The sequence below is a fragment of the Gopherus flavomarginatus genome, chromosome 7 (genome assembly GCF_025201925.1).
Source record: "Gopherus flavomarginatus isolate rGopFla2 chromosome 7, rGopFla2.mat.asm, whole genome shotgun sequence".
NCBI lineage: Eukaryota > Metazoa > Chordata > Testudines > Testudinidae > Gopherus > Gopherus flavomarginatus.
This window is the reverse complement of record NC_066623.1, coordinates 97,408,846-97,432,018: the sequence shown is the minus strand read 5'-3', so window position 1 is coordinate 97,432,018 and position 23,173 is coordinate 97,408,846. Positions and strand designations below refer to the sequence as shown.

Here is a 23,173-nt window from a genome sequence, read left to right as displayed (position 1 = left end):
CAGAAGAGAAAGAGATGCTCTGTGGGCTAGCTACCCAGAGTGCATCGCTCCAAATACCACTCTAAGTGCCGCAACTGTGAACTTGCTTCTGCACCGGCAGCTGACAGTGTGAACATACAACAGTGGTTTCCCTTCAGCGTTCTGTGAGTGGTGCTGTAACTGCCGGCGCTGTAACTCTGCAACACAGCCTTGTCGCTAAAAGTCAGCATGTGTAAACACTCTCTGTCGATATTTTGTCAGCATTTTTGCCGACAATACTTTCAGCCCTGCAAGCGGCGTTAGCTTCATCGGCAGGGGAGCGCTCCTGCTGACAAAGATGTGTTCACACTGCCACTTGCAGCAGCAAAACTTTTGTCTTTTGAGGGGTGAGGGGCTTTTTAAAGTACATGTGAAAGACAAAAGTTTTGTCGACTACGTCGCAGTGTAGACAAGCCCTTAGAAAGACAAATTAACTTTTTGAGAATGATGCTAGACATTGAGTGGTAATTCTTACTGAACAAAGTAATGGGTGTCTCTTTATTAAAGGAGGGTAAATAAACTGTGACTCAATTTCCTTTGTTGAAAGTGAAAGAAGGGTGTTTCATATGCAGGTGTTTGGATTTGAGCTTAATTAACTGATAAACTAAACCCTGCCCTCATGTCAGGTAGCTTAAGCCACCCTTTCCTTTCCATATCACATGTCTAAGATGCACCCTGACTTGAATGTAAATAGTGCTTAGCTGAATCACAGTGTTGTCTGCAAAGGACATCTGGGTGGATCCAGGTAGTGGATTTGGTTTTTGTAATTCAGATTCAACCTTTTTTTCTGGTTGTGAGGGTGTGGGTGTGTATGTCCAACCTACAGCTGCTAAGCATGGTTTAGCATGACTTTTAACTGTAATGTAGCTAAGGAACAAACATTAATTCTTAGTTGTGTTTAACCCTAGGGACATGCTGCACATTTTAAAAAAAATATATACTTAGCAGTTGTAATGTAGTGCAGCCAAAGCTTAATTCATGAAATGTAGTACTTCACCAAGGGTCTTCCAGTCCCTAGTGTGAATTAGCACCCATTCTGCAGGGTGTATTGTTCGTACTTTAAATACTTTGCTGTGCTATCTATGATATGTTAGATTCAGGGGGTCAGATAAACTTCATGTCTGATGATGAAGCTGGAAGAGAGAAGTAAAATTTGCCACCTTTCTGAGTCTGTTGGATTTTTTAGAAGTTTGATGAAGTTCTGTTCTTAGAAGAACATTTTAATGATTACAGAGTAGCAGCCATGTTAGTCTGTATCTGCAAAAAGAACAGGAGTACTTGTGGCACCTTAGAGACTAACAAATTTATTTCAGCATGAGCTTTCGTGAGCTACAGCTCACTTCTTTGGCTGCATAGAATGGAACACACAGACAGGAGATATTTATACATACAGAGAACATGAAAAGGTGGAAGTATGCATACCAACAGGAAGGGTCTAATCAATTGAGATGAGCTATCATCAGCAGGGGGAAAAAAATGTTTGAAGTGATAATTGAGATGAAGGTGTGAGGAGAACTTAACGTAGGGAAATAGATTGAATCTAATTTCAAAAGTGTTTTTCCTCTGCTGATGATAGCTCATCTCAATTGATTAGACTCTTCCTGTTGGTATGCATACTTCCACCTTTTCATGTTCTCTGTATGTATAAATATCTTCTATCTGTGTGTTTCATTCTATGCATCCAAAGAAGTGAGCTGTAGCTCACGAAAACTCATGCTGAAATAAATTTGTTAATCTCTAAGGTCCCACAAGTACTCCTGTTATTTTAATGGTTAGTTAGTGATTGGCTCTGCACTCAAGTCTCAGGTTTGAAATCAGACACTTGCATCCATCTGGCAATCAGATCTATGGACAGGTATTAAAAAGATCAGATTAGACATCCTTCTTAGAGATGGCACTGAACAAAATTTTGTTTTAAATTCATAATGAAACATTAGTTTTTATGCCTGAATTGCTGTTGTACATATGCAGATTTGAACTATTTAACAAATAACATGCAGAAATACATATGTAGGAAAGACTGTGAAACTTTGAAGTGATTTATATGATAAATAACTAAAATTTATTGCATCTAGGATGTAATTGATAATAACTACCCAGAAGATGTAATATGGGCACAATATACAATTTACTATTCATTGGCAGAAAGGATATACTGCAAATGGTGTGAGAACCATTACAGATTGCAGTGTCCACATCATTACATCTCCAAGTTGGATAATTGTTCTCTGAACGTTTCTAACACAAAACAACTTTGACATTTAAAAAGAATTTTACATATTTTATTAAAACTGTGACTGCTGGCCTCTTTGAATGGAGACAAATAACTGGGTACATGTTTGCAACCACAGTTATTTGTGCCTAAAATTAAGGTGTGAGACTACAATCCTGCAAATGTGTCTGCTTTTCCTTTTGCAGAATTAGCAGACTTGATCGGGGATTTACATGTCTAGTAGCCTTATATTGAGTCTGCAAATATTTGTGCCCACAGTTCCACATCTTCAAAAATGGGGGTCAATCTCATAACAAGACACTTGATTGGAAAGTAACCATTAGCAATATCAGACTCTGAAAACCTATTTGGTTGGTACACTGAACACTTAGTTATTTCGGGCCATGTTGGACTATTAATTTCCATGATTGTGGGGATTTAATGATGCTGGTAAGAAGAAAATTGAGGCCTTTGGGAAGTAGTGGTTGTGTATCTCCTGGACAGAAAAGAAGATGAATGCTTATATTAGAAACGTTATTGGAGAGAAGCAGACCCTGAAGTAGGAAATCAACAGGAGTAAACTACTATACTTTGGTCACATCAGGCATAGAGATGGGAATAACTTCAAGAAAGTTATAGTGGAAGGAATGGTGGCAGGTCATCTTAGTAGGGGATGACCAGTGAGGACATGAATAGACTGTCTATGACAGATTATTGGGCGGTCAGCTGCTGAGTGCTCGAAGTCAGTGGTGGAGCGAGAAGGCTTCTGAAAATTCTGTTCTGATGTCGCATTTATTCAGACAGGAATAAATAGATATTACAGATTTATGCTGTACTATGCAGAAGTGAGAGCTGCACACTCTCTCCATGCAACTTTAGTGGCCTGCCTGAGCCCCAGTGAAGCAACCATTTTCCCATTCCACTTTCAGCTAGAACCGGGGAGTCCAGAGTCATGAAAATGCAAAGGAATATATTAAAAATTTAACCAGATTCACTTCAATAACAACAACAAAGTCATTTTTGAATGAAGTTTGATGTTTGAGTGACATCTCAGATCATTTCTTAATTTGGACCTGCCCCCTGCTTCTGTTGAAGTCAGTGGCATGGAGTAGGAATTGGAGCCCTTTCTGTGAACTGGTTTACTCATCCATAGGGATGAGTCAGTAAACTGACAACAAGTTTTATCAAAAAAAAATTTTAAATGTAAATAGTCGAAAAGTCCCAAGGCCACTTTCACAACCAGGTCTCATGCTGAGAAAATTGTGATGGGGCCAAGTCACTAGGCTAGATATGAAGTCATAGGTTGCAGGGCCAGGTGGGGTCCCCCCGGGCCATGCCTAACCACTTTTTGGTCAGGTCAAACCTGAGTCGTGCTGTGACCATATGTGCCAGGTCCCAAAGCCACTCACTCAAATTTGGCCTGGCTGCTCCTCCATCATGGTGGAAGATGGGTGAGGCAAAACCTGATTGGTGCTGCAACCCTGCTCACTCACTGAAATTTGGAGAATTTGGTAGGTGTAAGGAGCTCATGGTGCCAGAGAGTCAGGCTGCGGTGGAGGCGGGGGGAAGCATCTGAGGGGGAATGAGGAAGGACAGGAAGGGGGCTGGGAGGTCAAATCTATGATGTTCAGCAGCCCCTGGGTGAAGGTAATCTTCTACAGATTAATATTTAAGTTCCTTTGTAGAATTCAGGGACACTGTACATTTATTCTTACTATACGTTTAGATGGAGGAGAAAGAGCTGATGATTTTCAACAAAGAATGTAATTGTTTCAAATTACACTTGTCAAATTGATTTTGTTTCTGATATTTTTGAAAAGCGGCTTCCACAGAAGTGTCCCCATTTAACCTGTGATAAACCCTGTATACAGCCTTGGAAAGTAAGTGGTGTTTGCAAATATTGAATGAGCAAAGGTAGTTTTTTCTTGTTTAAACAAGTATGGGTTTTTCCATAGCCATAAACAAGGAGGGAGGAAACACTGAGTGAACAAACTAACATTAATGACACATAGTGGAAGTATCTGGACTGTGTTCCTGAAAATATGCTGAGTGTATTGGTAGGGTAGCACAGATTTCAGCCTGTGAAATTAGAAGAAGAATGGAATGAAGACTATTTTTAAGGAGTCTGAAAAAATGGCCACATCATCGAGGTAGGCAACTGCAAATTCTCCCAGTCCAGCTAGTAGACCATCTACCAGCCTCTGGAAGGTGGCGGGTGCATTTCGAAGGCCGAAAGGAAGGACATTGAATTCATACACCCCCACATGGGTGACGAATGCTGACCTCTCCTTGGCAGGTTCATCTAGCGGTACTTGCCAGTACCCCTTGGTTAAGTCTATTGTAGAGATGAACTGGGCACGTCCCAACTTTTCCAATAGCTCATCAGTGCGTGGCATTGGATAGTTGTCCGGACGAGTTACAGCATTTAGCTTACGGTAGTCCACGCAAAAGCGTATTTCCCCATCTGGTTTGGGTACCAGAACCACTGGAGATGCCCATGCACTGGTAGATGAGCGGATTATACCCATCTGTAGCATGTTCTGGATCTCCCGTTCTATAGCAGCTTGGGCATGAGGAGACACCCGGTAAGGTGGGGTTCTGATTGGGTGAGCATTACCTGTATCAATGGAGTGGTATGCCCGTTCAGTCCGTCCTGGGGTGGCTGAGAACAATGGGGCGAAGCTAGTGCACAGCTCCTTGATTTGTCGCCGCTGCAGACGTTCCAGGGTGGTTGAGAGGTTCACCTCTTCCACGCCACCGTCTTTTTCCCGTCGTAGTAGACACCGTCAGGCCACTCAGCATCATCTCCCTGGACTGTAAACTGACAAACCTGTAAGTCTCTGGAATAGAAAGGCTTGAGAGAATTAACATGGTACACTTCAGGCTTTAGTGAGGAATTGGGAAATGCTATGAGGTAGTTTACAGCTCCCAGGCGCTCTTGGACCGTGAAGGGCCCTTCCCATGATGCTTCCATCTTATGGCCTGTTGCGCCTTCAAGACCATAACCTGGTCTCCTACCTTGAAGGAACGTTCTCTGGCATGTCTGTCATACCAGGCCTTTTGCTCTTCCTGAGCATCCTTTAGGTTCTCTCTAGCAAGGGCTAAAGAGTGTTGGAGGGTGCTTTGTAGGTTGCTTACAAAGTCCAGAATGTTAGTTCCTGGAGAAGGCGTAAACCCCTCCCATTGCTGCTTCACCAACTGTAATGGCCCCTTAACCTCGTGACCATACACAAGTTCAAATGGTGAAAACCCTAAACTGGGATGTGGTACAGCCCTGTAGGCAAACAGCAACTGCTGCAACACTAGGTCCCAATTATTGGAGAATTCGTTGATGAATTTTCGTATCATGGCCCCCAAAGTTCCATTGAACCTTTCCACCAGGCCATTGGTTTGATGGTGGTACGGGGTGGCAACCAAGTGATTCACCCCATGAGTTTCCCACAGTTTTTCCATGGTCCCTGCCAGGAAATTAGACCCTGAATCTGTAAGGATGTCGGAGGGCCAACCTACCCTGGCAAAGATGTCTGTTAAGGCCAGGCACACAGTGTTAGCCCGGGTGTTGCCTAGAGCTACTGCTTCCGGCCATCGGGTAGCAAAGTCCACTAAAGTCAGTACGTACTGCTTTCCTCCGGGCGTCTTTTTTGGGAAAGGGCCCAGAATATCCACAGCTACTCGCTGAAATGGGACCTCAATTATGGGGAGTGGCTGGAGAGGGGCCTTGACCTGGTCTTGAGGCTTTCCCACTCTTTGGCATACCTCACAAGACCGGACATACTTGGCAACGTCCTTGCCCATCCCCTCCCAGTGGAAGGACTTCCCCAACTGGTCCTTGGTTCTGTTCACCCCAGCATGGCCACTGGGATGATCATGGGCTAAGCTTAAGAGCTTCCCCCGGTACTTAGTTGGAACCACCAACTGTTTTTGCGGCTGCCATTCTTCCCGGTGTCCACCAGAAAGAATTTCCTTGTATAAAAGTCCTTGGTCTATAACAAACCGGGATCGATTAGAAGAGCTGAGAGGCGGTGGGGTGCTCCGTGCCGCTGCCCAAGCTTTCTGAAGGCTGTCATCCACTTCCTGCTCAGCCTGGAACTGTTCCCTTGAGGCTGGGGTCACCAGTTCTTCCTCAGACTGTGGACTTGGGCTTGGTCCCTCTGGAAGCGATGTAGGTGATGGGGTTGTTTCCGTTGCTGGTGAACCGCTCTCCGCTGGTGCACCTGAGGGTATTTCAGGCTCTGGCTGAGCCTTTTGGGTATGGCTGTCTTTGGCTTCTGCCAGTTCTGGCTCGCTGGCGCCCTCTGGCGTTGAGTTTGAAAATGTGGTTGCACTTGCTGGTGCTGGTTGCTGTTCCAGTTCCGGGCCTGGGACTGGAGATGCTGTGGCTGCTTCAGTGGTAGGCATGGAATCCGGGTCCACTACCTCTGCCTGGGTCTCTGGTAACACAGACGGGGCCTCTGTGGACGGCTCAGGAACAGGAATGGGTCTGGAAGCTTGCCTGGTTTGGCTACGTGTAACCATTCCCACTCTCTTGGCCCGCCTCACCTGGTTGGCCAAGTCTTCCCCCAGTAGCATGGGGATAGGATAATTGTCATAGACTGCAAAAGTCCACATTCCTGACCAGCCTTTATACTGGACAGGCAGTTGAGCTGTAGGCAAGTCTACAGCTTGTGACATGAAGGGGTAAATTGTAACTTTGGCCTTTGGGTTGATGAATTTGGGGTCAACGAAGGATTGGTGGATAGCTGACACTTGTGCCCCCGTGTCTCTCCACGCAGTAACCTTCTTTCCGCCCACTCTCAAATTTTCCCTTCGCTCCAAGGGTATTTGAGAGGCATCCGGGCCTGGGGATCTTTGGGGTGATGGTGGTGTAATGAATTGCACTCGCATGGTGTTCTTGGGACAGTTGGCCTTGATATGTCCCAGTTCATTACACTTAAAGCATCTTCCATCCGATGGGTCACTGGGCCGAGGTGAGTTACTGGAGACTGGTGAGGTTGAAGGGTAGGGTATCTGTGGCTTTACTTGGGTGGTATGTGGGGTCTTTGGCTGTCCTCGGTTGTAGGGTTTATGGTCTGTGTGCCCCCTGGGGTAATCGTTCCCCTTGACAGTAGCTTTCTTGCTTTCTGCCAGTTCCATCCATTTGGCTCCAATTTCCCCCGCCTCAGCGATATCTTTGGGATTTCCATCTTGTATGTACCGTGTGATGTCTTCAGGAACACCATCCAAGAACTGCTCCATTTGTATGAGGAGGTGCAGTTTTTCCAAGGTTTGAATGTTGTTTCCTGTTATCCAGGCCTCATAGTTTTTTGCAATGTAGTAGGCGTGTTTGGGAAATGACACCTCTGGTTTCCACTTTTGGGTTCTGAAGCGCCGACGGGCATGATCTGGGGTTATCCCCATTCTGTATCTGGCCTTGGTTTGAAAAAGTTTATAGTCATTCATTTGCTGCTTAGGCATTTCAGCTGCCACCTCTGCTAAAGGTCCACTGAGCTGTGACCTCAATTCTACCATGTACTAGTCTTCGGGAATGCTGTACCCAAGACAGGCTCTTTCAAAATTTTCCAAGAAGGCCTCGGTGTCATCACCTGCCTTGTAGGTGGGAAATTTCCTGTGCTGTGGAGCAATAATGGGCGCCGGGTTGTTAGGGTTGGCTGGCACATGCAGCCCAGCTTTTGCCAACTCCAGTTCATGTTTTCTCTGTTTTTCCTTCTCTTCATTCTCTTTTTGTTGTTTTTTTCCATTTCTTTTTGTTGTTTTTCCATTTCTTTTTGGTGCTTTTCCATTTCTCGGCGGTGGGCCAACTCTTCTTCTGCTTGTTTCCTTCGGTGGGCCACCTCTTCTTCTTCTAGTTTTCTTTTGTGTGCTGCCTCTTGGGCTGCCTGTTCTCTTTGGAAGGCTGCCAGTTTGATGCTTTCTTCCTTTTCTTTCATCTCCATCTCTTTTTGTTTTATTTCCAGTTCCTGTTTGTGTTTTTCCATCTCTCGCCTGTGTTCAGCTTCTTTGATTTGTTCTTCGGCCTCAATTTTTGCCTTAGAAGTCATGGTTCCTGTTTTCTTGTGTTGGGGTGCCCTCCGGTGTTTATCTTCTGAACTGCAGGTTCTCTGTTGCCTCCTGAAGTCTGCCTAGCAACAGTGCCTTTAGCTAATTTTCAATGTTAAGTAAACCTGAAAAACCACTTTATTTGCATTCATATAGTGCTGGTAATGACTCTCAATGGGAGTGCTATTGTGTGACAAAAGACCCTCAACAGTCTCTTAATGGCTTCTCGCTTAACATGCAAGCCACAAACTGCCAGAGAGAGCAGAAAAAAAAATTCTCTCTGGTTCCCTTTTAAAACCAACTGTTTCTCTCTGCTAAAAAGCCCTTAGCAGAGAAGAGAAAAATATAATATTCCTACTGGCTTCTGGATTCTGTCTATATCCCACCTGCTGCCACTCATGTCATAACCTTAGTCCCAGATTTGGACCTTAGCGTCCAAAATATGGGGGTTAGCATGAAAACCTCCAAGCTTAGTTACCAGCTTGGACCTGGTACTTGCTGCCACCACCCAAAAAATTAGAGTGTTTTGGGGCACTCTGGTCCCCCTGAAAAACCTTCCCTGGGGACCCCAAGACCCAAATCCCTTGAGTCTCAAAACAGAGGGAAATAATCCTTTTTCCCTTCCCCCCTCCAGGTGCTCCTGGAGAGATACACAGACACAAGCTCTGTGAAACTACACAGAGTGACTCCCCCTCTCTGTTTCCAATCCTGGAAACAAAAAGTACTTTCCTATTCCCCCAGAGGGAATGCAAAATCAGGCTAGCAATCCAACACACAGATCTCTCCTGATTTCTTCCTCCCACCAATTCCTGGTGAGTACAGACTTAATTTCCCTGAAGTAAAGAAAAAACTCCAACAGGTCTTAAAAAAAAAGCTTTATATAAAAAAGGAAAGAAAAATACATACAAATGGTCTCTCTGTATTAAGATGATACAATACAGGGTCAATTGCTTAAAAGAATATTGAATAAACAGCCTTATTCAAAAAGAATACAAATCAAAGCACTCCAGCACTTATATTCATGCAAATACCAAAGAAAAGAAACCATATAACTTACTATCTGATCTCTTTGTCCTTACACTTAGAAACAGAAGACTAGAAAGTAGAAACTGCTTCTCCAAAGCTCAGAGAAAGCAGGCAGACAGACAAAAGACTCAGACACTCAATTCCCTCCACCAAAGTTGAAAAAATCCGGTTTCCTGATTGGTCCTCTGGTCAGGTGCTTCAGGTGAAAGAGACATTAACCCTTAGCTATCTGTTTATGACAATCCTTTGCCTGTGAATATTTGTTGTTAAGGTGCTCCCAACATGTGGAGCAATCCAGTTTGTTTCAAAACCAGCAAATTGCCTATCAGGCATAGTTTTATGAGCAAACGGCAGGGATTGCTACCAGTATTGAGAGGAGAGGTGAATTCTATCAGAGTCTGGGAAATCATTCCCCCAACCCTCTCTGAAATGTTGTGGTAGAATTGTAACAAAGAGCTCCCAAGAATGCCTTCCAACACATCACTGAGTTTCAGTAAGAAGTGACATATCATCCACAGCCATGCTGTACCAAACTAAAAATAGGAAGAAAAAAAGCGACACACCTTTTTATTCCATTAAAACACATTGGAGTGGGAGAATTTTTTTTTAAATGAGACATTTTGTTTTTTTAAACAAATAGGGACTTGTTAGGTCTGCCGTCTGATTGGACTGACAGCAAAGCCACTTTCGTAAAGAAAATGTCACCAATAACGTTAGCACAGTGCTCGAGAAGGAAGAAAGTGTTACATAAATGCTAAGTACTCTTAGAAATAGAATTGCAAAGGATTCTTTTTAGATATTGGTATTAATTAGCTTTTAATATAGTTGGAAAATGATTTAACATACAGCACTGGAAAAAAATAATGGAAACATCAGCTAGACTATGGAAATAATCTTACTGGCAAGAACTTGATTATGCAATATGATGATCCAAATATAAACTGTGAGATGTGATACAGCTCGACACATGGTACAATATTCCACAAGATTATATCCAAAAAGTGCACAACTGCCTTGAGAAGTGAATTTGTACATTATGCTGTTCAGCAGGGATGTAAAAATCGTTTGGAGGAGAAGGCTGGATTCCAGCTTTAATCATGGTCCCTGAGGCACGATACTTCATACTCACCTCAATCAACAGCAGAGCTCCCACTGATGTTAGTGGGAGATTTGCAGAAAGATCAAAGGGCGAACACAGCTTCATGTAGTAACTAAACATCTGTATTTAGCTCCTCATTGTCACACTGAGTATCACTCAGTGAGAACAGCTGCTCCCCCTTATTTCACTTCTGTTTCAGCTTTTTGTTTCTCCTCCTCCTCCTCTTCCTCTCTCTGTTGCTCTCCTTTCTTCTCTTGTGTGTCTCCTCTGTTCCTCCCTCTATATTTTTATCTCTGCAGCAAATCCCAGTTCCCACTCCTCAGTGGTTTCACTCCTACCCCCTTCCCTATTTTATTGCTAAAATGATCAGCAGCAGAATGGTTAATGTCATGTTATCATTGCTGGACCTTTAGAGTTGACGCTCAAATGAGATGAATAGGGGACAGGTAGGAGATATAGGAGTCATTGTTTCAGGTTGTCTGAGACCAGGCAGAAGTCACATCAGTTTACACTTGGTTTACGTTTGGAAGATTGTATCTGCAGCCTCGAGGTATCAAAACTTACTTTTCATTTTTAAATGAAAACTTAGATTCTGCACAAGCTGCATATGACATGCAGGGCACATAAATGTATTTGTGTGCCCCAAATTCAGATCTTGGCCATGGGCCCTATGTTTGACACACCTGCTAAACAGCCAAGTTCCCCCTTCAATTTCCCATACAAAATTATATTAGCTCTTCTTTTTGTATGTATTCTCAATTCACATTAAATATTTATCTGGTATGTGAACCTGTTGTATCCTTGCTCTCCACTCAGCATTAAGAATATGGAGAGATCACATTGGTACAGTTGGATTCCAAATAACTAAATAATAACTTTATTAACCATGTGCAAATATAGAAACCTAGCTACTTATATCTGTTCTGGCAGAGTTCTGATGTCTTCTGCAACAGAAGACAGGGAAGCCTGCTAGAAGGCTCCCAAACCATTTAAAGCGATATTATCCAATTCCTATACACTGCACTACAGATAGATTCTGACAACTATCATTTTGTCTGAAAAATTCAGTTTAGTGTGTGAGATGAAGATGCTTCATCCTGGGTTTTTTATACCTTTTTTTTAAATGATAGCAACATCCCTGTAATGTTTTACCCTTAAGTTACTGATACTTACTCAACATTACTGCAGTGTAACAAAGTTTTTATCTTTGTTACACTGCAGATATGAACAATATCATACAGAACAAGAAACAACAAACTCATGAGAATACCACCACAAGATATTTGTAACAATTTAAATATGTGTAATATCAACCTTAATTTTATTATTATTATTATTAATAATAATAATAATTATTGTTGTTGTTGTTATTAACTTTTAGCTCCAGCTTCTGGCTGATTTGCCATAGTCTTTAGACTAATGCAGAGTGGTTAGCTACACTCAGGTGACTTCCTGGGCCCCTTCGCTGATGGCTGCTTGGATGAATTCTTATTGGGAACAATAGGAGGCACTGGCCATTTTGAACCAGGGCATTGTAACTGAGAGGACAGTTGCCTCAGTCCCATTGAGCACAATAGAAGATAGCAACCTTTTTCAAAGAAGACAGAGGGGTTTTTAATTCTCTGCAGATCATGAGCCATTGGCCTCTGCTATAGAAGACAATTTCATTTCTGAAGACTAATAGGAAAAAATTACCATTAATCCTTAAAAAAAAATCTTCCAAGTGTAGCTAATACATAAGATTTCAGCAAGTTATAACTATATGGGAAGTTAGAAGAGTCCATATTCTTAAGATCATTTGGGACAAAAAACGATGCAATACAAGGTGCTGAATTTCTTAAAGGACCCATTTTTCAATTAATTTTAACTCTTTAGTTAATGAAGTTACTTGTAAATTATCAGAAATCCACTGTGTGCTCAGGGCAAGTGCTATAGGATGTATTGCTGTCTTCATACCTAACAAAGCTGTTGAATCTCTGCTGTAAAATGCAAACTCAGCCTTAACTATGCAACAACAACTCGTGTTTACCTAATACCTTTGGCAGTGAACAATGAGGTGGCAGACTTGCAGATAATAAATGAGTCCAGATTAGAGGACCCTGAGGAATTAAAGGAACACCTGGCAAAGCTAACCAGTAACGTAACGCAATATCAGCCCAAATTCCTTTTAGGAAATTCATCATGTTAGGTAGCACTTTCTGGGACAAAAGATCCGGACGTAATTTTGTTGCTCTGCCAATTATTATCTTCACAATCTGCAGCTGTTTCAAAAAAGCCAATAATACTAGGTTGTATTAAAAAAGAGAATAAGATAAGAGCACTATTTTCTGTGCTTTAGAAAACTAAGCACACTTTCTGCTGGATTGGGTACTAAATAGTCTGTAAAAAAATAAGATAAAGAACGTTTTTACATGTTATGGTACTTAATAAGACCTCTCTATTTATTTATTGACAAATGTTGTATGCTTGTCTATCTAAATGGCTAGTGTTTTAGTCGGACTTAAATGATGTGTTAAAATTGCCAATTTTTTTTTTAGGAATTCAGGTCCTGCTGTATTTATTGCCCCTTAAATGTTTTCCTTGCAAGTATTATTAATAATGATATGATAGTCATATTTTTTTATTTGCATAGCACCACTCAGCCTGAAGGATCCCAGAGTGCTTCACAAATTACATACATTCAGCACATCTGAAATGCAGCCACCTTGAGGGTGGAGGACAGCAGCCAATCAATCAGCATATAGCACATGGCACAAAAGTGAGCAGGAAAGATAATTTTGCACAACAATGCTATTATGAACAGAGCATAAGATCTTCCATGTTCCCACAGAGTGGACAGAGTTTCAATTTTCTGGCTTATGCAACTGCATGATACCGTGGGTGGATCCTTTTGTGGTCCCAGTAAGAATGGGTACCGCAGTCCTGAAGTTTAGAATTCTGTTCTGTTCTGTATAGGTTCTTACACTGCCCTGGGGTTCTTATACAACTTTCTTGGAGATCTTAAAAGGAAAATAGAAAATAAATTAAACTACAGTGGCAGGTAGAGGTAGACTGGATCCAAACACCTATGAACTTTGGCAAGTCTGGATTTGAACTTGAAGGCTTAACTTAAATGGGCCAAACCAAAACTCTGTGTAACAACCTCTCTCCCCATGACACAGTAGAAATAGAACCTAGCACCGTTAGCATCACATGATCACCTCACACTTAGCCAGGTCATTGCAACCAGATCCCAATACCCTCACATTGTGGTGAAGTTTGACTTGCATTTGAGTTCTATAAGCTAAGTCCATGTCTCGGACCATTTGAAGGTTGCTGGAACGATGATAAGGCAAGTAAAACAAAAACAGATTTAGTTTTTGTTTTAATTATTACATAAGAATATTCAACTTTCCAAACTTCATTTTTTATTTTTTTTTAATTTAATGATTCTTAGAATGGTAGAAGATATTCTAAGTAGGTGGGATATAGAAGCAATCTGACTCTATATATTTGAGTAGGCCATGATTCCACCTCCTACTCAGAAAACTGAAGTTAGGCTGTAAATTATAGTGATATTTATAGATAATTGCCCTTAGTAATAATGAATTCTTATTAAGCATATCTGACTGGGCTTTTTGTTCATCTGCTTCTAAAATCACTTTGTTCTCCTTGTTGAGTTTATTAAAAAATAGAAACTTGTTAATTTAGAGGACCGACTGGCTAAGCAGCAGTTCTGCAGAAAAGGACCTGGTGATTACAATGGATGAGAAGCTGGATATGAATCAGTAGTGTGCCCTTGTTGCCAAGAAGGCTAATGGCATATTGGGCTGCGTTAGTAGGAGCATTGCCGGCAGATCGAGGGAAGTGTTTATTCCCCTCTATTTGTCACTGGTGAGGCCACATCTGGAGTATTGCATTCAGTTTTGGGCCTCCCACTACAGAAAGGAGGTGGATAAATTGGAGAGAGTCCAGCAGAGGGCAACAAAAATGATCAGGGGTCTGGGGCACATGACTTACAAGTAGAGACTGAGGGAACTGGGCTTACTTAGTCTGCAGAAGAGAAGAATGAGAGGGGATTTGATAGCAGCCTTCAACTACCTGAAGGGGAGTTCTAAAGAAGATGGAGCTTGGCTGTTCTCAGAGGCAGCAGATGACAGAACAAGAAGCAATGGTTGCAGTGAGGGAGGTCTAGGTTGGATATTAGGAAACACTATTTCACTAGGAGGGTAGTGAAGCACTGGAATGGGTTACCAAGGGAGGTGGTGGAATCTCCATCCTTAGAAGTTTTTAAGGCCTGGCTTGAGAAAGCCCTGGCTGGGATGATTTAGTTGGTGTTGGTCCTGCTTTGAGCAGGGGGTTGGACTGGATGACCTCCTGAGGTGTCTTGCAATCCCAAGCTTCTGTGATTCTAGAGGGAATTTGAGACATTTTTTTCATTTTGAGGAAACTTGAAACCTCTCACTAAAATTGTTTTACTTATCTGCTCATTGTTAGGGATTTTACAGGTTGGGGAGGAAAGTTCCCCACTGAAGTTCTACTGTGGTATTTCATGGCTAGTTCCAACTACTTTTTTGACTTGAATGCCACAGAAATGTGCAAGAGGAGGATACTTCCAGTAGATTTGTAGCACTGTAAGTATAAAAAAGAAATTGAGTATTAGCTCTTCTTTACACCAAAATGTATTTTATTTTATTGAAATGTAGGGCTAGAAGAGACCTGTGTCGTAGAATCATTGCTTTAAAGTATTTCTTGCTCAGTGAGAAATTATTCTTCAGTAGTGTTTGTTCTCTCCTATTGAGCTTTGAGTGGTTGAACATATACAGCAATGCATTTATTAATATATTTAAAATACATAGTGAACACGGTTGATAAGAAAGAAGATTTACCCATGTGGAGTGTAGACAGATATGCATAGCCAAAGAAACTTTGGAATTCAGTGGGACTACTTCCTAATAAGAGGGCAACAAATTAAGTCAGTGGGCAAGATTCTGATTTCTTGGCCAGTACTGTTGAGCTGTGCAGTAGTTTCCCTATGCGGCCTCATGATCATATCACCCTTTTCCATCCCACTCTCCATTCCTTCCTGTTGTTTCACACTCATTTACTGTATGATTCTTCAAATTAGATTGTAATCTCTTCAGGGCAGGGAGCATCTGTTACTGTGTATGCCAAACCCAGCACAATAGGGGTGCTGGGTACCACACAGCACAGATATTTATTTGAGCACCACCACAGCACAAATATTAATAATTTAACAAACAATAATTTATACTGGTGTAAATCTGGAGTAACTGCACTGACTACACTGGTGTAACTGAGATCGAAATCTGAGCCATTGGACTAGTTGTATATGTAATTAAAGGTCCCATAAAGTTCTTCTGTTGACTTCAGAGTGCTTTGTATCAGGCCCTATGTGCAGTATCTGTAGAACCAGAACCTAATGGAAACCTATTTCACACCCCAGCAGTGAGTGAGCTGTCTGATGTGGGGGTTGCAATGATGCAGACTGGAAGGGGCATAAAGCCAGTTGGTGCACTCCATAAACATGGTGACAGGTTTCAGAGTAGTAGCTGTGATAGTCTGTATCAGCAAAAAGAACAGGAGTACTTGTGGCACCTTAGAGACTAACAAATTTAGCTTTCGTGGGTTAAAACCCACTTCATTGGAAAAGTATTTTCCACTGCATGCATCCAATGAAGTAGTTTTAGCCCACGAAAGCTTATGCTCAAATAAATGTGTTAGTCTCTAAGGTGCCACTAGCAGGACCGGCGTTAGAGTTTTGAGCGCCCTAGGCGGACGGCAGTTTTGCCGCCCCGCGCGCTGGTCCCGTGGCTCCGGTGGAGCTGCCGCACTCGTGTCTGCGGGAGGTCCACCGGAGCCGCGCAAGCAGCCAACCATCCGCAGGCACGACTGCGGCAGCTCCATGGGAGCTGCCTGCCGCCCCCTCTGGACACCCAGGGTCAGTGCGCCTCCGAGGCAGCCGGCAGCCCGGGGTTTCCCTGGGCCAAGGGACCCCCGTCCCTGGGCTGCCGGCTGCTGTGGCGGCGCCCTGACCCGGGGGACACCCTGGGCTGCCGGCTGCTGCGGAGGCGCCCTGACCTGAGGGACACCCTGGGCTGCCAGCTACCACCGGCAGCTCATACTCCCTCTCTGTCCCAGCAGCAATGGCTGCTCAACCATTTAAAAAAAAATTGGGGGTGCTTTTTGGCGCCCTCAAATCTCGGCGCCCTAGGCAACCGCCTAGTCCGCCTAAATGGTTGCACTGGCCCTGGCCACAAGTACTCCTGTTCTTTTTTCCATAAACATGGTGGCCCAGAAAGAAATGGAGCCAGGGCAGCTGAGCAATGCATTGATTCAGGGTAACTGCTAGGCAGCCACCACTGGTGAGAACCCTTTGGAATCCCTGCCAAAATGTAAAGTTGCTCCCAAGGGAGAGTGACACTACTGCTCCTGCCCCTCCCTCTAGATCAGTTCTCTTTTCAGCACATCCACAGCCTCCAGCACAAAGTGGTAAAAGTTGCACTCACAGGGCTAAATAGGGCCTATAATGTGTGTGTATTTTTCTAAGTCAGTAGAAGTCTAGAGTTCTATTAACTCTATTATGATTGCAGTTTGCTTTAACCGGTATCATTTAAAATCCTGACTCCTTGAACTGAGGAAGATATGTATTGGTATGGGTCAATAGGTATGGTAGGTAGTTATATTTAAAGGGTTTGAAGTTATTTTTATGAGCCATGGTGAAGTGTGTAAACCTTTATTTTTATCTTGAGAGCTGCTTAGCAATTCTTCCAGGAGACTTATGCTTTTCTAGTTGAAACACTTACAAATCGAGAGGAATACAATATTAGCAAAAGCAGAGACAGCTCATTTCAGGTTCCATCTGAGAATCCAGTTCATAATTTCCCTATGATCTTGGCTGAGACCAAAGGCAAGTTTTAACTTTGTTTAGTAAAACAAGAGAAGCATCGTTCCTTTTAACCAATAAAAGTCAATCACTCATCCAGTAGTCCCATAAAGTTTCTGTCTGATTGTATCTGTATCAGAGGGCTCTCATGTAGCACCCAAACAAACTGTATTCCTAACCTTGTTTGGGGCAGTACTGCTGCGTGGAAAAGTTACTCAAAGATCACGCACGTACAATACCTTCAGTGCTTGCATTGCCTAAAGATTTACTGCCAACGATTGGTTTCTTTTTCATTTTACTTGAAAAGAGTGCAGCTTGTTTCTTCTGAGAAAGAGTATCTGAAGCAAGTCACTTGCTTCTATCTCAATGACATCTTACAATTTTTTTTTAAATGTCATTGCTTTAGACAAGAAACTCTGTGATGAGTAATTCTTAGGAGGAGGGGAAAAAAACTTGCTTACAAGGAACTGCTTTTATTAGCGTTCAATCTTAATCCACATACATGCAGATGAGTCTGTCAGAGAGCATTCCTCCCACACCCCCTTTTTAGAGGAAGTTTGTTGATGTATTACCGACATCTCATCTTCAAAGCCAAAAAAAAAAAAAAAAAAAAAAGACAGCCATTCACAGGAAGGACGTACATTGATTTGTTCTCCTCCTGGAGCCTGGAGCAGAAGTACCCAGACTGCATGATGAAGGAGCATTGTACCACCTACAGTAGTGCTGCCTCCAGCTGTGTCAGTGACTCTACCATGGAAAGTCTGCAGCCACTCACGCCTAACTACATGTCTGTGTGTTTATTTGCAGAAGAATCTTATCAAAAATTAGCAATGGAAACTCTGGAAGAATTAGACTGGTGTTTAGATCAACTTGAAACCATTCAGACCTACCGATCAGTCAGTGAGATGGCATCTAACAAGGTAAGCGATGGGATAACTTCTTCCTAAAATGACCAAGCCTGAAAATAAAAAGAATAAGTGCTGTAATGTAAGACAAAAAGTGTTGCTGTATGTGATTGTGTCCACCAGCAGACCAGCATGCACGGTGCAATATCTGACAAAGTTCATTTAAACACTGTTGGTACTTTTTCCTAGTACTTCATGTTAAGGATGGGAACTTTAATTGCTTTGAACTATCTGTATCCTTATGCTATTGCAAGAATTAAACAGTGCAAGTGGCAAACGATAGCACAGGTTCTCAAGCAGAATATATTTACACTGTGAAATTAATCCTTGCGTTTGTTGATATGTTCCAGTCGACCTTAGGTACATTTTTATACAGCTAGAAGTAGGATGATAAGTAAAAATGTTTCTTACAAAGTAACTTATAAGTTGGAGAAAATTTGTCATAGAAAAGCAGAACCAGGAAAACATTTAGCATTCTGTAGATTCAGAATTATAATATGGTACAATGCAGCAAAACCACATCATTACATTGATATTTATCTATCAGAAAATGTACAAGGTGTCAATTATAGCTGTTCCTCGTGGAAAAAAAATATTACCACAGGCCCCCACTGAAAAGTGTGTAATTGTAACAAATGATCAGGTTGGGGAAATTAACTTGACTTTTCAATAATAATGGCAAACTCTAAACACTATGGGATAATGTTTTACTGCAACCGTCTCTTTCTCTAAGCATTTGGTTTGTGTTTTTAATATTATGGTATGAGTTAACAGCATTTTATATTCAGTACATGATTAGGGTGCAGTGCCATAACACTGGGACATATATAGGAGTGCTTTCATTAAAGGGCTGATTTTTGGAAGGAGGGAAGAGATGCAGGAGAATTTGAGTTTTCATACAAGGAGTACAAATTTGCTAAAATTAATTTGAAAAAAAAATATCCCAAACTAAACTTTATGTTCAATGTAAGAAAAAATGGGGGGAAGGTTCGGAAGAAAAATACAGAAAAGATATAAAGGGAAAAAATACAGCAGACGCCCTGAATACCCCTCAAAATAATCCTTTAAAACCACCACTCTCTCCAACCCTGAGCTTCTGCTTCCAGCCTCCAATCTTCCCAGCCAGAGAAAGAACTGCTCTCTGTGAGCAGATGAGATTCTATTAAGAACCCATCAAAGTCAGTCCTTAATTGGCCAGAGGGGTTATTGTTGATTGACATAAGGCACTCCCTGGGACTATAGGCACCACCTCTGCAATGTTCCTAGCCATTGCTCAAATGAGCAATTGACTGGCATCTGAGCAGATCTCCTGCTTTAGCACCCAGCAGCACAGTGTAAGTGCACAAGATCTCAAAGTCACAAGTATTGTTGCTCCAAATTCAATATTTATGCCCATGCTTGTATGCAATATTTACACCCATCAACCTAATGAAGCAAATCCATATGGTTTCTGAAATGTGTGTGCTCTATCTCTTACAAAGATGTTAGACACTGTGTATTCCTTCATTCCTTTGCAGTAGCCCTCATTATTAGAACCTGTTTTACCTTTGTGCCACACAAATCCAGGGCTATTTTTCTTTTCCTAACTGGAAATAAATTACACCAGAAATGCTGAATCATAAACTGAGATTCTGTGTAATATGTTAAAGAAATTAATCCCAGGTCATTTGAAATTTCCTCCTCCTCCACTAGTTCTTACTCCAGCATGCCGGGGCATAGTAATTAATACAAGTTTAATAGAGCTAGCTTTCAAGAAAAGGATATAATTATCAGCTTGCGTGAGAAACAGATCTAGCCATTAGTAAGGCTTTAGGCTGAGAAGAAAATAGGGCCTCACATATGGGGCAGAACTATCCCGTATTTTGAGATTTTCTCCCACATTTGGACTCTTACAGGTGGAAAGCTCTGATTAAGTAATTCAGCCATTGTGTAACTGTTAAATATGATGATTTTACTATGTGCAATGTTAATGTTCATTGGTTAGATTCAACTTTCTTTAAACTTTGCTCATTCGTATACTTGAACTAAAATGTATTTGTACGTGTTCTGGTCAGATTCCAAGAGTCGTTTCTAGCTATGAAAGAATAACATGAAATGGTTTGCAGCTTATTCTTTTTTTCCTTGCCATGGTAACAAACATCTGAACGAGTTGGTGATAAATGTCTCTTGGTTTTGTGCCATCATGGCAAACAGTTTTTCATGGCACACAGTAAAATTATTTCAAGTGAGCTGTGCAGTCTGAAATCTTTTCAGCTGGAAGTATTGAGGCTTTTGAAAGACTCTTTAGAAACAATCAGAAAATTTGACAACAAATTAATGGAACATTTTTAATCTCGTAAAGTACCTGAGTAGACTATCTTGCTTGAATCAAAAGCTTTTAAGTAGGGCATTGGTAAACAACAAAACAGTCAGATGTTTTGAAAACAGGATGCTTAGGCTCCACATTATTAAAGAAGAACGGAAAGAGAAACAGTGTAGAAAGGAAGAAAGCAAATAGACTCAGCACGATCCCAAGTGCAAGAACAGTATAAACGGTGACCTATCTTCCTGACCTCTGTTATTGCTGAGTTCCTGGCCCTGTGCCACTAAAGCCAAACTACGTCATTTGAGAATGATAGTAGGCATGGCACAGCTGTTGCAAGTGTGACTCGAATTTCCTGTCTCCTTCCTGACAGACGTAGTTTTAAAAGTACAGAGTTGCAACAACAGCAGACAGAGAGGGAGGATCTCTGAATTCATGTTTGCAGTGTGATTCTCAGACCTCTTGTACAAAAAGCATTTTCTGGGAGGTGACACTATCCTGGTCATAAAGAGTTGGCACATGGGTCTGCCAACAGTGTAAATTAATTACTCAAGGAAAGTGAAAAACTAGGGGCCTGATCCTGCTAGGTGCTATCCAACTTCAGCTTATATTAAGGCTAATGGGAGTAGAGGCTGCAAAGCACAGGCTTGAGTCCAGCATAGAACCATTACAGAAAGGCAAGCTCTGTCTTCTGACTACTCCCTCACTGGGTAAAGTCTTTACCGGTGTACTTAATCCTGTCCTCCAAATACCCTAGACCTCTTGCTATTCCAGACCAGAGTCTCTGGGAAGCAGACTGCCTATCACACCAAGCATGGTGGTGGTTTTGGGAAATGGGAAATGAAATGATTTGCATTCCAAAATTAGAAAGAGAGCAACGGTGAAGAAAACGACCATACATCCCTAAATGAGTTTCTGTTCCACATTGCTTAGTCATTGCCCCTTGGCACTGGCCTCATTCCCTGTGGATTCCCTAAATGAAGCATTTGGAAATGTACAGAATACTGCAAAGATGGAGTTTATTATTTATGTAAAATACTAACAAGACAGTTCTCTAGTTTCAGCTTTGAGTGAAATAAAGCTAACTTACCCATAGTCGTCTGTAGATATTAAATGTTAATTTGTATTGTACATTTTTACGTTATTGTAAGAGATGACTGTCATTCTGTATTTAGTGGCCTATCCAGTTCACTGCCTAGGCAGATATTGAGTCGTCTCTGGAGCTTTGTGAGTCATGGACTTCCTGATATAGCAGCCCCCTAATGCTGCATTTGGCATTATGCAGCTGTCTACAGACTCATCTTCCGTAGAGACAGAATCACAGGCCCCTGGAGCATTTGAGCTTTATGGAGCAAGATTGGTGGACACATTGGTGCATCCTCAAATCATAAAGAGTTGGGTAAATAATTCCCCAACTGACCTACTATGTGTCGTCTAGTTCTCCAACTCCCAGCTTGGTGGTTTTCTAAGGCCTTAAGGTCATAGAAACTAGGGCTGGAAAAGACCTTTTACATTACAGAGTCCATCCACTTATAAGTGCAGGATCCCCTGAATAGCACAGCAGTTTTTGAAGCCAGTATTCAGAGTCTCTGCACCCAGACTGTGCAGCTTTGTAGGTGATAGATGATAAAGGCTGGCTGGAAAGTAAAATCTGTTTCTGACAACTGATTCTGTTCCTTCCAGATTTTCCCCCAGAAAAGTTAGAGTGCATGAGACTACCCTAGCATAGCTAAGTTACGCTCCTGGGATCAGAGGAGAGAGACCTGAACCTCAGTCTCCCACGCCCTGGGCAAGAGTCCTAACCACCAGACTTTAGAGTTAGCTCTGTTTTGTCTAAAATAGTAGTTGCTGGGCCTGGATGTGGGAGACCCATGTTCAAGTCCCTGCTCTAAATCAGGCGGAGCCCCTTCTCTGTTGCTTTTGAGTAGGTTCTTCAGGCCCAGGATGGAATTTCTGGTCAAAATCCGTGACAGCCACAGTGCAGGATAGCCATTAGACTGGCGGTTAGGGGTTCACTTGTGGGAGACCCAGTTTCTAGTCCCTAGTCTGAATCAGGGAGAGCAGGGACTTGAGCCTATCTACCACATCCAGATGATTGAATTGCCATCACCACTTGGATGTTGGCTATCCTCACCCTGCACTAGGCCAGAAGTTCCACCCTGCCACCTGAGAGATCTTCCCAGTGAAAGTATTGCTGGATCCAATATGTTTCCATGAAAAGTTTCCATTTTGACAACTGGGCATTTTCCAACAAAAAACATTTAATCCAAAAGTTCCCAGCGAGCCCTATGAATAATGTAATTCATTATTTGCAGAAACAGTTTGAATTTTGTATATACCTACTTTGGTAACATCACCGGGTCTTCCTTGTTGACACACTGGCTTTGAAACTTAGTAATACCTGTAGTGTGATGGAAGTTAAGGGAGCCTTAACATTGACGATATGGCTCAGTGCTGCTAGATATACTGTAATATAACTCCTTGCAATTTGTCTCACCTGGATTTAGAAATGTCAGCTGTTAAAGAAGTCTCCAGGAGACGTGCGTAAGGAGCAGAATTAAATCCTGCAGGCAGATAACATTTTTGACCATCACTGTATACATAGGTATTTGCTAGCGAGACCGCTCACCAAGCCATTGTCTTTGTTATTTTGCAAGAGAACCCCTGGCATAAACATGACTCTTCCACT

General features: G+C 42.1%; 1 protein-coding gene across 3 annotated transcripts in view; it reads left to right on the top strand.

The window, feature by feature from the left end:
* PDE4B (phosphodiesterase 4B) overlaps positions 1 to 23,173 on the top strand; it is a 377,221-nt gene that overhangs the window by 323,971 nt on the left and 30,077 nt on the right. For all 3 annotated transcript variants that reach the window (XM_050962921.1, XM_050962920.1, XM_050962922.1), the window contains one exon: positions 18,085 to 18,197. In XM_050962921.1, the coding sequence (XP_050818878.1) occupies positions 18,085 to 18,197 (113 nt within the window). The remainder of the gene's footprint in view (positions 1 to 18,084; positions 18,198 to 23,173) is intronic.